The 15,849-nt window shown below is 40.0% G+C and overlaps 1 protein-coding gene across 3 annotated transcripts in view; it reads left to right on the top strand.

Moving 5' to 3' along the window:
* Adam17 (ADAM metallopeptidase domain 17) overlaps nt 1–15,849 on the top strand; it is a 48,732-nt gene that overhangs the window by 22,599 nt on the left and 10,284 nt on the right. The window contains exons 5-11 of one of the 3 annotated variants that reach the window (XM_048439780.3): nt 593–761; nt 3,864–3,997; nt 5,859–5,948; nt 9,144–9,257; nt 11,496–11,640; nt 11,739–11,827; nt 15,239–15,391. In XM_048439780.3, coding sequence (XP_048295737.1) covers nt 593–761; nt 3,864–3,997; nt 5,859–5,948; nt 9,144–9,257; nt 11,496–11,640; nt 11,739–11,827; nt 15,239–15,391 — 894 coding nt within the window. Of the gene's footprint in view, nt 1–592; nt 762–3,843; nt 3,998–5,858; nt 5,949–9,138; nt 9,258–11,495; nt 11,641–11,738; nt 11,828–15,238; nt 15,392–15,849 lie in introns of those variants that run through there. The other 2 variants (XM_048439782.3, XM_048439784.3) reach the window with 2 other exon arrangements.

Raw genomic sequence — 15,849 nt, 5'->3', positions numbered from 1 at the left:
TTGACTTGTGTCCCCTTCAGAGCACATGGGTTGTATTTATAACATGGGCAGACCCATGTTATAAATGCAGAGTCCTGTAGCATCACTTAGATTCTGTGCGGAGGCTGAAATTGCAGAGCATTGCACAGGCTGCTTTCCCTGGAACTGATAGAAAGAAGGGTTAAGCATATTGCTAAGAGTTTTCAGTCATCTCTTATAAAAAGGCTTTTGCTGTGTGTAAAACCTGTCATGGCAAAAAGATGTTGAATGCCTGAATGCTAAAGGAACGGAGTGCAGCACCATGTAGGAACGTCACCTGACATCACTGCACCGTGACTATCTAACAACGCTGGAGTTGAGTAGGAATTACAGAAATAGTTAAAATGGAACTGTTTATGGAAAAGGAGATTTTTTTCCCTCTTTACAAGCTTGTACAGAAACATGCACAAAACAAATAATTGAATTGATTTGCAGCGTAGAAACTGTAAGATAAAGCAAGTAATTCTCTAAGAAACAGTACTGCTCAAGAACAAAGTATGTTGTGAGAATTTTATTTAATGTTTAAAAGTTCTTGGTTATTTTCTATTTCATCATATGTGTTTTCCTTTTTTAGCCACTTTGGAGGTTTGTTAATGATACTAAAGACAAAAGAATCTTAGTTTATAAGTCTGAAGATATCAAGGAAGTTTCACGTCTGCAGTCTCCAAAAGTGTGTGGCTATATAAAAGCGGATAGTGAAGAGTTGCTTCCGAAAGGGCTCGTAGACAGAGAGCCATCTGCAGGTAAGACTTCATGTTTTAGATATGACATAAGCATATCACAGTGATTTCCAGCAGTGAGAGTGATTATTAAATAACTCTGTTGTGTGGCTTGAAAATACAGTCTTGTTACAGAAACTTTTAATTCATTTTCTGTTACGTAATAGTTGAAAACACTAGAAAAATAGTGAAGTAATAATTGTTGTAAAAGAGATCAAGGAAAGAGACAGTGAAGTGATCTAGGGGAGTTCTTATAGACCCTCAGAAATGTCTAAATACTATTTTTGGAAAGTAGTCTTTAATGCTTGTAAGAGATTAAGTGGTGGGAAGAGAATTTTGGCGTTTGAAAGACACAGAGGCCTGGATACATAATATACATACATACATATATACATATATATATATGTGTGTCATATATATATGTACACACACACACACTATATGTATAACTGCAGGTCAGTAGAGGACACCAGATCTCATAGATGGTTGTGAGCCACCACGTGATTGCTGAAAATTGAACTCAGGACCTCTGGAAGAGCAGCCAGTGTGCTTAACCCCTGAGCCATCTCTCCAGCTCCCTTTTGTTTTAAATTTTATGTGTATTGGTGTTTTATGTGCATGGGTGTCAGGTCCCCTGGAACTGAAGTTACAGACAGTTGTGAATTGCCATTTGAGTGCTGGGAATTGAACCCAGGTCCTCTGGAAGAGCAGTCAGTGCTCTTAACCCATGAGCCATCTCTCCAGCTCTAATAAATGTATTCTTAAACATTTATATTATTTGATAAGAAATATTTGTTAACAAAGACTAGTCTTTTTTTTAAATTGCTTTTTATTGAGCTCTACATATTTCTCTGCTCCCCTCCCTGCCTCTCCCCTCCCCTTCAGCCCTCTCCCATGGTCCCCATGCTCCCAGTTTACTCAGCAGATCTTGTCTTTTTCTACTTCCCATGTAGATTAGATTCATGTATGTCTCTCTTAGAGTCCTCATTGTTGTCTATGTTCTCTGTGATTGTGATTTGTGGGCTGGTTTTCTTTATGTTTAAAAACCACTTATGAGTGAGTACATATGATAATTGTCTTTCTGGATCTGGGTTACCTCACACAAAGTAATGTTTTCTAGGTTCGTCCATTTTCCTGCAAATTTCAAGATGTCATTATTTTTTTCTACTGTGTAGTACTCCATTGTGTAAATGTACCACATTTTCCTTATCCAGTCTTCGGTCGAGGGGCATTTAGGCTGTTTCCAGGTTCTGGCTATGACAGACAATGCTGCTGTGAACATAGTTGAGCACATGTCCTTGTGACACAGTTGAGTATCCTTTGGATATATACCCAAAAGTGTTATTGCTGGGTCTTGAGGAAGGCTGTTTCCTAATTTTCTGAGAAATCACCATACTGACATCCAAAGGGGCTGTACCAGCCTGCACTCCCACCAGCAATGCAGAAGTGTTCCCTTTACCCCACAACCTCTCCAGCATAAGTTGTCATCAGTGTTTTTGATCTTGGCCGTTATTACAGGTGTAAAATGGAATCTCAGAGTTGTTTTGATTTGCATTTCTCCAATGACTAAGGATGTTGAGCATTTCCTTAATGTAACGAAGACTAATCTTTTATACTTTCTATTATAAGGATACATTTGTAGCTATGTATGTGCACAATTTCATTAAAAAGTTGTGCTGGTGACTGGGCTTCTACTTGCTTTAGTGAGGCTCCCAGACTGACAAGTTTGAATGTCTTAGTGTGCTTTCTATTGTTGTGATAAACACCGTGAACAAGAGCAGCTCATGGAGGAGAGATTTTATTCTGTTTCATAGCTTACGGGTCTTTATAAACGGAAGTCAGGGTAGGAACTTCAGGCAGGAATAGCAGAGACTATTGAGGATTACTGCTTACTGGTTATTGCCTCATGGCTCCCTCAGCTTGCTTGATTGGTTGTTGGATTTTCAAGACAGGCTTTCTCTGTGTAGCCCTAGCTGTCTTAGAATTTGCTCTGTAGGCCAGGCCTTGAATTTAGGGATCCTCCTGTCTCTGTTTCTTGAATGCTGGGACTATAGGCTTACACTACTATGCCTGGCTTTAGCTTCTTTTTTATACAACCCGAGACCACCTGCCCAGGGGTGATACCACTCACATGGGCTCCCATGTAAATCTTTAATCAAGAAAATGCACAATAGACTTGCCTACAAGCCAGTCCAATGGTGGTATTTCCTCATTTGAGGTTCCCTCTTCTCATATGACTCTTTAGCTTGTGTCAGGTTAACAAACAATGTACATGAGTGTATCTATGAATATACTTGTTTACATACATATGTTGACAGGTATTCAGATGGATATATGTATACATCTACATACTCCATAGATCCTTGCTTGAGCGTAAACATTAACTAGACCTGCTTGTATTAGGGAGCTGAGAAGACTGCAGTCCTGCAGATGATCATAGAGACACCTCCAAACATCCAGGATTGCTTAATTTTTATTTTAAGCAAGGTTTGCTGTACAGCTCACAATGGCCATCTTCTTGCCTCAGCTTCCTTAAGTACTGGGATTACAGACTTGGGCCATCACACCTGACTTAGTATTACTTAAATTTTAATGTGTGGTTACTTTGACCACTTTATCTTTTGATTATTTCACGCATTCTAGAAGAAAATGACCCCTAGCTTCATTGCCTTGTAATGATTATTGTATTAAAATTTATGAACTTTTTTTCCTTTTGTGGTAGTGAGTTTTGAACTAGGGTCTTACATAATCTCAAGCCCTCTTTTAAACCTTATGTTACTTTTTACTTTTCTGTCCTTTCCCAAATTTATTATTATTATTGTTGTTATTCAAGGTACCATTAAGGACAGAGATGCTGGTGCATGGCTATTACCCTGGTACTTGGGAGGTGGAGGCAGGAGGATCAGGAGCTGAAAGTCGTCCTTGGCTACATATTGTGCTCAACATAGCCAAGGCTGTGTGAGACCTGTTTCCATCCTTCCCCCGGAAAAGAGAAAGATACTCTTAATAAGTTTAGTATCAACTTAAATAGTGTTTGTTTTAGAAACATTAGAACTAAGTGTTACTATAAAAACCCTCCTTGTTTTGGTGAATTTTAATTTAATAGTGCATACAAATTCATATTAGAGTTTGTTCATCGAGTGAAGAGACGAGCTGAGCCTAATCCATTGAAGAATACTTGTAAATTACTGGTGGTAGCAGATCATCGATTTTATAAATACATGGGCCGCGGAGAAGAGAGCACTACCACCAATTACTTAGTAAGTATTTGATGATTCAGCAGGTCATTCATGTGGTGTTTAATTCTGTTAGGAGAGGCTACAGTAATTTACAACTTAAAGAAACGCGCCTGCTCTAGGGCCCTCCAGACACTGCGTTATTTCCTTTCTACTATTTTGAGGGCCTTTTACTAGAATCTTACATTTCTGTGTAGAATCTATAGTTTCAAAATTAGGAGAATACATTTTGCTTCAAAGTACTATTTTCTGTACATTAGATTTTTCTACAGATTAAATTAGAGGAAAGTTTATAATGTACTTCCTTTATACAAGTGAGCTTTTTACAAACGTTGCTATCAGATGCATAGATTTGCACTCCAGAGTGAAAATAGATATGTGTATGCACTTGTGTGTATCTTCTGCTTGTATCTATATTCCAGAGGTTTTGTCATTGTCACATTAAAGAAATGTCGTAGGATAGAATGTGAGATAAGTGAGACATTCATAGCCATCTTTAAGCCTAGGGCAGAGATAAGCAGGAAAGATTAAAGAGTTGTTAACTCTCGAGTCATTTTTTGCTTTTTTCAGTCCAGAGGATCAAACCCAGGGACTTATGCCTGCTGAGCAAGAGCCCTTGCACTGAGTTATATCCCCAGCCTGACATAGAACTTTTAACATCAGCTACTAAATTTTTAAAGCCAAGAAAATGATTTTTCTCCATTATTTTTTTCTCAGCATGACTCCATTCATCTTTGATAACTTGGCACTGGTCAAAATGTTGCCATTGAGGGAATAGAAGAGAATGCAGCTATTCATGAACCAGCATCCTGCTGCAGCAAAGACTGCTTTCTCATTGCTGCCTTTCCCATTCTCCCCACTCATTCCAACCCTCCCTCAGCCTTCTTGCCTTCTGTTGTAGGGATGAGTTCGTTAGGAGAACAGTGGGGAGTCATTGTAGTTCTTGTTCTAAGCAGGAGTCTTTCTTGAAAAATTCTCATCTGGGGTTTGTATCAAAGGAAGGACTCCTTGTATTTTACTTCTTTGTATTGTGTACATAAATGTGACCATACTGTGAGGTCCACCCTTTTTGTTTTGTTTTGTTTTGTTTTTTGGTTTTTCAAGGCAGGGTTTCTCTGTATATCCTGTACATCTCTGGCTGTCCTGGAACTCACTCGTTAGGCCAGACTGGCCTCGAACTCACAGAGATCCACCTGCCTCTGCCTTCCTAGTACTGGGAGTAAAAGTGTGCACCTCCACTGCCTGATGTGAGGTCAGGTTTTTCAAAGTGCATGTCTCATCGCTACTTGAAGTAAAGAACAGTTTCTTCATAGCAGAAACAAACCTGTTAACCCATTTTTTGAACCAATAAATACTCCTCTTTAAGAAAAGATAAGTGGCTCTTTTTGTTGTTGTTCTGATGTGATTATGCTCTGCCTCTACTTGCTACACATAAGCAAGTGTGTGTGTGCAGACACGCACACCCATTCACAAAGAAAACATGCATATGCATACATGTATCCCCCAACACAAAAAGATGGAAAAAATTTTAAAGGGCAGTTACCTGTTCTAGGGTCACAATTAGGGCACTCCTGACACAGAGTAAAGACTGGCTGCTTGGGTTTTCTGATAAATTGGAGTTGACTTTTCCTTCTCATAGTTGACTTGGACAGCAGTATTTAAAAAGCTTGAGGTTAGACAGACAGTAATGTTCTTGTAATGGTGTTTTAAGTTTGGCTCTAGGGGTAGCTTTTTTGATAGACCTATTAGTGATAAAGATTAGTTTCTTGATGCAAATTTTCATAGTCCGTCTTATGTTTTCCTCCATTAGATGTTTCTTCCAGTAGGATTATTACATTGCAGTGAGTGGCAGAGTTGTATATGATCTTATTTTTTATATTCACAGATAGAGCTAATTGACCGAGTTGATGACATATACCGAAACACTTCGTGGGATAATGCAGGATTTAAAGGTTATGGAATACAGATAGAACAGGTATTCATCAATAGTAGGCCTTGTGTTGATCCTGTGGTCATATACAGTAAATACTTTTATTTTTTCAAAACCCTAAATCTACATTAACATTAATCATAAATATTCTCATTTGTGATTTTTTTTTTTCCGAGACAGGGTTTCTTTTTTTAGTTTGGAGCCTGTCCTGGAACTCACTGTTGATCAGGCTGACCTCAGACTCACAGAGATTCTCCCTGTCTCTGCCTGCCAAGTGCTGAGGTTAAAGACATGCATCACCACTGCCTGGCTGTGATTTTTTTTTTTTTAATGATAAATTGTGTTGTGTTTTGGTATGCAATCGTAGATGATAAAGTTTCTGTCTTGAGGGTTATTATAGGAATGAAACCTCTTAATGATATTACATTCTTCTTATCTGGTAGTTATAGCTCTTTCATTTCCTGTAGTGTTTTCTTTTTCCTCTGATATGTTTCAACCTTTAGTTAGAATTCTAGCACATAAATCAGTAATGGCAGAGTATTCTGATTTTGTGCCGCTGAATCTCTGAGCAGAATAAAGAGGAGCATCTGATGGCATATAGAAAGTATTAAGGAAAAAAGTCCTACAATATTAAATCTGTACAGTCAGGAAATTTATTCAAGAACACAATGCAGGGAGGCGTTTGTCTACAGCAGTAAATCTCTCCTTTAGTCCCTAGCTTTATGATACAGCACGGCTGTCAGTGTTCATGTCATTGCAATCATTCTCCGTAAAAATCTACCTTGGTGGTTTGAAAATTGAGTATTGCTTTGGAAAAAAATACATATTTTGATATAATTATGAATAATATTTCCAGGTTGTATTAAACCATATAGTCTTACAGGTTATATTGTGTAAAACTGGGAGATTAAAAAAAGGCAAATAACCAGGCAGTGGTGGCACACATTTAAATCACAGCATTCGGAAGTAGAGGCAAGTGGATCTCTGTGAGTTGAAGGCCAGCCTGCTCTACAGAGTGAGTTCCAGGATGGCCAGGGCTGTTACACAGAGAAACTCTGTCTCGAAAAATCAAAAAACGAAAAGCAAACTACGAAAAAAAAAAATCACTTACCTTGACATGGTGGTACATGCCTATAATTCTAGTTCTTGGCATGCAGAGGCAATTTGGTCTACATATTGGGTTCTAGATCAGTCAGGGCTTATCTTCCTAGAGATGTTGTGCATGTGTATTATACGTGTACAAATAAGTCTATAATTAGCACACTGTCAATATGCTATATATTCTTGGCCCTTGACTTTTTATTTTATGTTATATTAGATGGAATTCACTATTGATAATGTAAAGCAGATGACTTACTGATTTTAAAGTCACTATACTAGGGCTGGAGAGATGGCTCTGAGGGTAAGGGCACTGGCTGCTCTTACAGAGGTCCTGAGTTCAATTCCCAGCAACCATATGGTGACTCAGAACCATTTTTTTCTCACAACCATCTATAATGAGATCAGATGCCCTCTTCTGGTGTTCAGGCATATATGCAGCCAGAACACTGTATACATTTTAAAATCTTTACACAATTTAAAAAAAAATTTAAAAAAATCACTATACTATGTTTAGCTATAAAAATTTTATATATACATACACACACACACATATACACATACACAAAGCAAAAACATATTCTGGACAGTGGTGCCATTTGCCTTTAATCCCAACACTCAGGAGGCAGAGGCAGACGGGTCTTTGTGAGTTCGAGGCCAGCCTTGGTTACAGAGTGAGTTCTAGGACAGCCAGAGCTGTTTCAAGAGAAACCCTGTCACAAACAAACAAACAAGAAACCCAACCTTATAAAAAGAAGCTGTAGAAAATATGCAGGTTTTTAGGGATCAGTAAGTAGTTCCTTTGTGCTGTAGGAACTTGAAAACAGTTGAAGAACGTAGCAGTATAGGAAACAGAAATGCCAGCGTCTTTATTCCATTCCAGGTAAACTGAGGTGTGGTTTAGGCGTGTAGTCCTGTCAGGTTCCCAGTTAGAACTGACCTTGACCATCCCCAGAAAGCTAGTGCACACCGAATGGAGGCCAGAGACTTTGAGCTGTGAGCTCAGCATGGCCTCTGTCCTTGTCCCAAAGTCCCTGATCAGAAACCTTTCTTCCTTTCTTCTTTGTGTCTTATTTAATAGGGATTTGTCTTAAACATGCAAAGAGAAGCTCCAGGTTTTAGTAGTCTCTTGCAGAAGTGATGTTCATCCTAATCCTTATTTTAAAATTATTGATTATAATTATAGTAAATATCTTAGGCTCATGTAACCCAAGTTCTCACTTTTTCAAATACATGTGGAGAATGTGAAAATTTAGTACATTTTTAACTTTATAAATAAATCATTGACATGTATTTTCTATACCAGATGCTTTTCAGTTTGTTTTGGACTTTAAATTTTTTTTTGTTTTGTTTTTCAAGACAGGATTTCTCTATAGCTTTGAAGCCTGTCCTGTCCTGGAACTAGCTCTTGTAGACCAGGCTGGCCTTAAACTCACAGAGATCCGCCTGCCTCTGCCTCCCCATTGCTGGGATTAAAGGCATTGTGCCATCACCACTGCCTGGCTCATAAAACTTTTTTTTATAGGAATAGATAGTTGAGTTGTTTGTGTGCATGTGTACTTGAGTGTATATGTGAGTATGTATGTGTATGTGTGCACGTATGAGTGCGTATGTTTTTTTGTTTTGTTTTTGTTTTTTTTGAGACAGACTTTGGGTATGTAACTCAGATTACCCTTGAACTACTAGCGACTGTTCTGTCTCTGTCTCAGCCTACCAAGTGCCAGGGTCACATGGATTTTTTTTTTTTTTATCTAATTAAAGACTTTTTTCCCTAAGATTTAAAGTTAGGGATGGTTGTGAACTTGCATGTGGGTGTAGGTGCTAGGTCTCAAACCTTGGTCCTGAGAATGATTGCTTTTTGTTGCTGAGGTCTCTCCAGCGCTCGCTCAGATGCTGGTTTTCCTATGTTTTGTTTTTGAGGCAGGGTCTCTCAAGACAGCTCTGGCTGTCCGGGAGCCCACTTATATATATATTGGGGTAGCCTCAAACTCAGAGATCTGCTGGCCTTGCCTTTGGAGTCCTGGGGCTAAAAGTGTGCACCACTGTGCCTGACCAGTTACTCCTTTTTTGAGATGATGAAATACTGCAGTAAGTCTTAGGATGCTTTGGAATTGTTCTAAGTATGTTCTTTCTTAAGTATAGATTCGAATTCTCAAGTCTCCACAAGATGTAAAACCCGGTGAAAGACACTTCAATATGGCAAAAAGTTACCCAAATGAAGAAAAAGATGCTTGGGATGTGAAGATGTTGCTAGAGGTAGGATGTGCCCTGCAGTTTTCAATTTCTAATGGGTGGATGTTTCTGTACTAGGGAAGGAGCATGGTAGAAACCTTATTGTCTTTCAGCATCTAACTTGGCACCATCCATCTTCTCTGGGAAATAACACGAATTGTTATTTTGTATAGACATCTTCTTTGTGCTATGCCTCAGGTCCCTGAAACCTAACCACAGTCTTTTAGGACAGAACTTACCAAAGAATCTGTGAACATGTATTGGCTGGCACAAGTATAACCTGAAAAATTTAAGAGCGTCTTACCTTAGTGTACAGCTACATGACTCCAGTGTGTGATGTGCATATTACTGCTTTATTGTAAACTGGCTTTCTATACTGGAGTGTATGGTAATTTCTGTTGCTGCTCTAACAAATACTACAAATTAACAGCTTGGAACATTTGGGTGGCTGTTCTTTTAATCTTGTAGTTTCAATGTGTTGGTTTAGATGTGGGGTTTCTATGGATTTCTTGCTTACGCACCCATAAGACCAAAATTGAGTTTTTAACTTGAATGGAATTAAAGGCTTTTTATCATCATCCCCCACTCCCACCCCCCAGATTGAGACCCATTATGTGCTGTCTGTATGATATTGGCTTATGTAATTTGATCTGCCAGCCCCTGTCTGGGAGATTGAGATATAGTATCTTTTTGTTTTTCTGAGACAATGTTTTTCTATATAGCCCTGGCTGTCCTAGAACTTGTTTTGTAGACTAGATTGGTCTCAAGCTCAGAGATCCACATGCTCCTGCCTCTGGAGTTCTGGGGTTAAAGGTAGTGTGTATTGTTACTTTTGAGATAAGTCTCAGCAGGTGTGACTGAGGTCCAGCTGCTGTTAGCAGAGCACTACAGCTGGGAGGATTAAGCCACTGGCATTTATTTTCTCATAGTTCTGGAAGCCAGCAATACCAGCTAGAGATGTTGGCACGATTGGTTTCTGCTCAGGCCTCTCTTGAGCATGCTGCTGTCTCCCTCTGTGTATGTCTGTGTCTTTATCCCCTCATGAACAAACATGTGGTACAGGCAGCGCAGTTGTCATATGGTGCATTTCTAGCATTCATGTGGCTCTGAAAATGGATCCCAGCACTGCAAAAAGCAGCACATGAACCAACTTCCCCCAAAGTCATTTTCCTAAGGAAGCAGTTCATCTGTAATCAGGGTCTGTGAGTATATGCTCACTGGACCTCACTTGCTTCTGTAAAGGTTCTGTCTCCAAATACAGCTGTGTTCTCAGTTTGACAGGGCTAGAACATCAATATATGAGCTTTTTGGTGACCACAGTTCGGCCCATTCTTCAGCGTAGATGTCTTGTGTTGGGTTGGTTGTACCGGTAAGCCTGAGCAGCCAGGCTTTCTGATTGCCGAGACAGCTGACCCACCACACCACTTCCTGTGGGCCCAAAGGTGCACCTTCCATTTTTTTCCCCTCAGTCCCCAGAGAAGTCCTGGAGCCTCACTCATCCTGTTGCCAAAGGACTGTCTAGGTTTTAGACTGATGTCATCCTTCCATACATGGGATTCTCTGAGTTTTCATTTTAAACTATATGTATGTGCTAAGACAGGATCTCACAAGCTAGCCTCGAACTCATAGAGTTCCACCTGCCTCTGCCTTCCAAGGGTTGGCATTTAACATTTTCAAAAGTCATGATTTTTTTTAAACTTCGAATTTTTAGATTGTTAGAGTAGTAAAATAAAAGACACTGAAGTGTAAGGCACATGGGGTGTGGGGCAGGGTAGATGTTGAAGGAATGAGTCTGCAGTGCTTTTAAAATGGCTTTAAATCTTTTGTTTGGTACCATAAAGCTAAGTATGTCTGCTTTTATATAAACTTATATTGTGAATTTTTAAATAATTTTATGTAATTGTAAATTATAAAATTCAAACAAAAATCTTTCCCAGTTCATATAATTCAAAATACAGTAATCCCTGCACAGCATGCTAAACTCTTGAAATGCATGGGGCTGCAGTCTCTCTGGAATTGGGGCTACTGACTAGGTCTCTGTAGGGAAGAGCAGTAGATGAAAAGGTACCCAAGTGCTCCCCACTACCTCCACGGCCACTGTGCTTTCTACCTACCTGCTGGATGGGTGTGCCCCCTCCCCCAGGGAAAACATACTGTGTAGCAGAGACTTACAGGTGCTACTGCAGAACCGCAGCTCCTCTGTGACATGCACCCTGAATCTGGCATAATGGTAACCTAATTAAAAATACTCTCTCTTTAAAGCAATTTAGCTTTGATATAGCTGAAGAAGCATCTAAAGTCTGCCTGGCTCATCTTTTCACATACCAGGATTTTGATATGGGAACTCTTGGATTAGCTTATGTGGGTTCTCCCAGAGCAAACAGTCACGGAGGGGTTTGCCCGAAAGGTACGTCTCATTTGCACTGTTGTGACACTGAGCGAGATGAAGGAGACAGACGATGGTTATGTTTCAGAGGCAACTGTTTTCTGTTCTTTTTCCTTTAGCGTACTACAGCCCAGGTGGCAAGAAAAACATCTATTTAAACAGTGGTCTGACTAGTACAAAAAATTATGGTAAAACCATCCTTACAAAGGTACGTTCCTTGATATTTTTAAAAAGAACTTTGTTAAAAAATGTTTTTACGTGCGTGTGTGGTGTGCACAGGTGTATACAGCATGGGTCCTTACAGACACCAGGAGAGGCTGTTGGTACTGCTGGAGCTGTTAATAGGTGGTCGTGAGTGGTCTAAGTGGTGCTGGGAATTGAACATGCAGCCTCTGCAAGAGCAACAAGTGCTTTTAACCACTGAGCCATCTCTCCAGCCTGTGTTTTTGGTTTTTATTTTAAAACAATATGGATTGGGAGTGCGTTGCATTAGAATCTCAGTTACATATTTATACTGGTATCTTTTAAAAAAAATAGTCCCTACTTGGTTGATCTTGTGGCTGTGTGTGTTGTGTTCTTCCGTATTTGAAGGCATTGCTCCACTGTCTGCTTGCATTCATGTGCTGTTAGAAGAAATAGGAGTCTTTAGTCTCTCTGATCTTTTGTTTTTCCTAAGAGATTTTTATATCTTGTTTTGGGGTCTGGAGATGTAGCTCAGTAGAACCCTTTGCCTAGCATGTAGGGATGGTGCTGCACACTTACAGCCCCAGCACTTGGGAATGGGGTAGAGGCAGGATCATCAGCATTTCAAGATAGCCCTCAGCTCCATACTAAGTTCAAGGCCAGTTTGGGATACTTGAGACCTGTCTCAAAACACAGAACAAAACAAAAACCTTGTTTTTGTGTAGATGCATCCTGCTCTTCCAGAGGACCTGAGTTTGGTTCCCAGCAACAGGGATCCAACACCCTCTTCTGGCCTCCCCGAGCATTGTACTCACTAAACATGCCCACACAGACAGCACACACATAACTAAGATAAATCATTTTTTTCATTGGCATAACATTTCCCCTTTTTCCCGTCTTTTATGAGGGCAGGTGGATCCTTCAGTCTAGATACTTTTGTCTTTGTGCAGAATGTTTATTTTTTTTTTGTTTGGTGTGTTTGTTTTTGGTGAGACAGAGTCTCACTTGAGTTTGAGCTTCTGCATTAGTCACCCAGGTGACTGCTGGGATTGCAGGCCTGTATCAACAGCCTGGTGTGAAAGCATTTTTTAAAATTGATTTTTATTGAGCTCTACATTTTTCTGTGCTCTCCTACCTGCCTCTCCCCTCTCCTTCAACCCTCTCCCCAGGTCCCCATGCTTCCAATTTACTCAGGAGATCTTGTCTTTTTCTACTTCCCATGTAGATTATATCCATGTATGTCTCTCTTAGAGTCCTCATTGTTGTCTAAGTTCTCTGGGCTTATGATTTGTGGGCTGGTTTTCTTCGCTTTATGTTTAAAAACCATTTTTGAGTGAGTACATATGATAATTATCTTTCTGGGTCTGTGTTACCTCACTCAAAATAATGTTTTCTAGCTCCATCCATTTTCCTGCAAATTTCAAGGTATCATTTTTTTTTTTCTGCTGTGTAGTACTCCATTGTGTAAATATACTACATTTTCCTTATCCATTCTTCAGTCGAGGGGCATTTAGGCTGTTTCCAGGTTCTGGCTATGACAAACAATGCTGCTGTGAACATAGTTGAGCACATGTCCTTATGGCACGATTGAGCATCCTTTGGATATATACCCAAAAGTGTTATTGCTGGGTCTTGAGGAAGGCTGTTTCCTAATTTTCTGATAAATCACCATACTGATATCCAAAGGGGCTGTACCAGTTTGCACTCCCACCAGCAATGCAGAAGTGTTCCCTTTTCCCCACAACCTCTCCAGCATAAGTTGTCATCAGTGTTTTTGACCTTGGCCATTCTTACAGGTGTAAAATGGAATCTCAGAGTTGTTTTGATTTGCATTTCTCCGATGACTAAGGATGTTGAACATTTCCTTAAGTGTCTTTCAGCCATTTTCAATTCCTCTGTTGAGAGTTCTCTTTTTAGGTCTGTACTCTTTTTTTTTTAATAGGATTATTTGTTCTTGTGCTATTTTCTAGATAACTTCTCTGTATGTGTTCTTCATCCTCCACTCTGTGTGTTACCCAAGTAGCCTTAATCTCCTGGGCCAGTGTAGCCTTCCTCTGCCTCGCCTCCTGAGTAACTAACTGGGACAGTAGGTGGGCCCAGGTATCTGTTCTGTTCTGTTTGGGAATTAATTAAACCAGATATTTGATTATTTGATCTCCTAGAGTAAATTATCTGTTGTGTTTCTCTTTCTTTTTGTTTCTTTGTGTACATATGTGTTTGTGTGTGTGGTTTTTTTGTCTATCTATCTACCTACCTACCTATTATATATACAGCATTCTGTCTGTGTATGCCTGCAGGCCAGAAGAGGGCACCAGATCTCATTATAGATGGTTGTGAGCCACCATGTGGTTGCTGGGACTTGAACTCATTCTTAATGCTTTCTCCTGTTTCCCATTTGTTTTCTTGCATCCAACATTGTGCCTTTAACTTTCTCTTCAGCTCTTTTTTCATTGGTGTTGTCTTTTTGGGGAGCTTACAATAGCCTTTTTGTTCTGTAGCTCCTTTCTGTTCTATGCTTGAAGTATTGGCTTTTTTTTTTTAAAAAAAAAAACCAAAATCATTTAATTTTTCTTCAACTTTAAAAATTTTGTTGGCATCTGTCAGCTATTGCCCTCTGTCCTTGTCTTTTGTCCTTGAAAGGTCATATCTTTCTTATTCCTGAAGGAGCAGTAAGTGTAGTGTTCCTTTTTGTACAGAATCATCCTGTTACTCTTTTCAACTCCTGAGAAATGTGGAAGACATGGAACAGTTGAGGCAGAGTTATTGGTTGCCAAGCTTGGTAGTCTAAGTTGGATCCCTGACTCCACATGGTGTCAGGAGAGAGCTGACTCTTGCAGGGCTGACTTCAAGTACTGAGAAACTGCCACTGTTGTCGAGAGATGGAAACGTAAATCAGACAGTGTCTGGGGAGCCTTTAAGCTTCCAGCCTTCCTTTACCCCTTTCCCTGTCTGTGCATATGGCAGTCAGAGTTCAGCTCTGTTTTCTCAGGCTCCATATGTGTGCGTGAGTTTATGTGCATGCAGGAGCCTGCATATTTGATCCCCTGGAACTGGAATTACAGGTGGTTGGAATTGAATTCTGCAAGTGCAGTAAGCACTCTTAACACTGAGCCATGTTCTCCCTCTATTATATTTATTGGGGCCAGGGAGATGGCTTAGCAGGTAAAGATGCTATGCAAAACAGCCCTGACCTCCCACGTTTACTCTGGTCTCAGTCAGTTTCTCTCCCTCCCTCTCTCACCCCCTCCTTCTCAGTCACTCACACACACAAAACAAAACAAAAAAAACCAAATGTAAAAATTGTGTTTAATGGGTATATGTGGGCGTGGACCACTTACAGGAGCCATTCTGCTTCCATTTCATCTGATAAATGTAGCATGGGCCAAACTGGCAAAAGTAGATGATGGTTACATATTCTCTTTGCCTAATTCTTAAGGAAGCTGACCTGGTTACAACTCATGAATTGGGACACAACTTTGGAGCAGAACACGATCCTGATGGGCTAGCAGAATGTGCCCCAAGTGAGGACCAGGGAGGAAAGTATGTCATGTACCCCATAGCTGTGAGTGGTGACCATGAGAACAATAAGGTATGTGTGCTCTGACCATCTCTAGTGGTGGGAAAGAAGGCTATGTGATGTTACTAGATGGGGGCTTGGGGAAGTATCCATTCCGCAATGTTTTTCTTACAGGTGGAACTGCCAAATACAGTAGGAACTTAGTGTCATTGGGCAGTTTTATCAAGGTTAAGCACATGCAAACTTGGGTTCATTTTGAAAGTTACAGTAGTGATTTTTGTCAAGGTCCTGCTTTTGTTCGGTTCAGCCTTAAAAACGACCTGACCACTTTTTTACTATTTGTTACTCGTTTCAATTTCGCAGTATTTCCCAGTTTGCTGTTCACCCTCCCTCGTGAGCTTTCTTGATAATCATTCTGTTAATTAAGTGAAAAGGACTACAGGACAGAAATGAGGTGGTTCTTTGATTTCACCTGGACAGACGGCCCTGTTTGCTACTAGATAGGCCAGCGAGCAGGTGCCCCGAAGTGC

This window comes from Myodes glareolus, chromosome 6 (assembly GCF_982192425.1).
Source record: "Myodes glareolus chromosome 6, mMyoGla1.1, whole genome shotgun sequence".
Lineage (NCBI taxonomy): Eukaryota > Metazoa > Chordata > Mammalia > Rodentia > Cricetidae > Myodes > Myodes glareolus.
The sequence above is the reverse complement of the archived record's forward strand: the minus strand, read 5'-3'. Positions and strand labels throughout refer to the sequence as shown.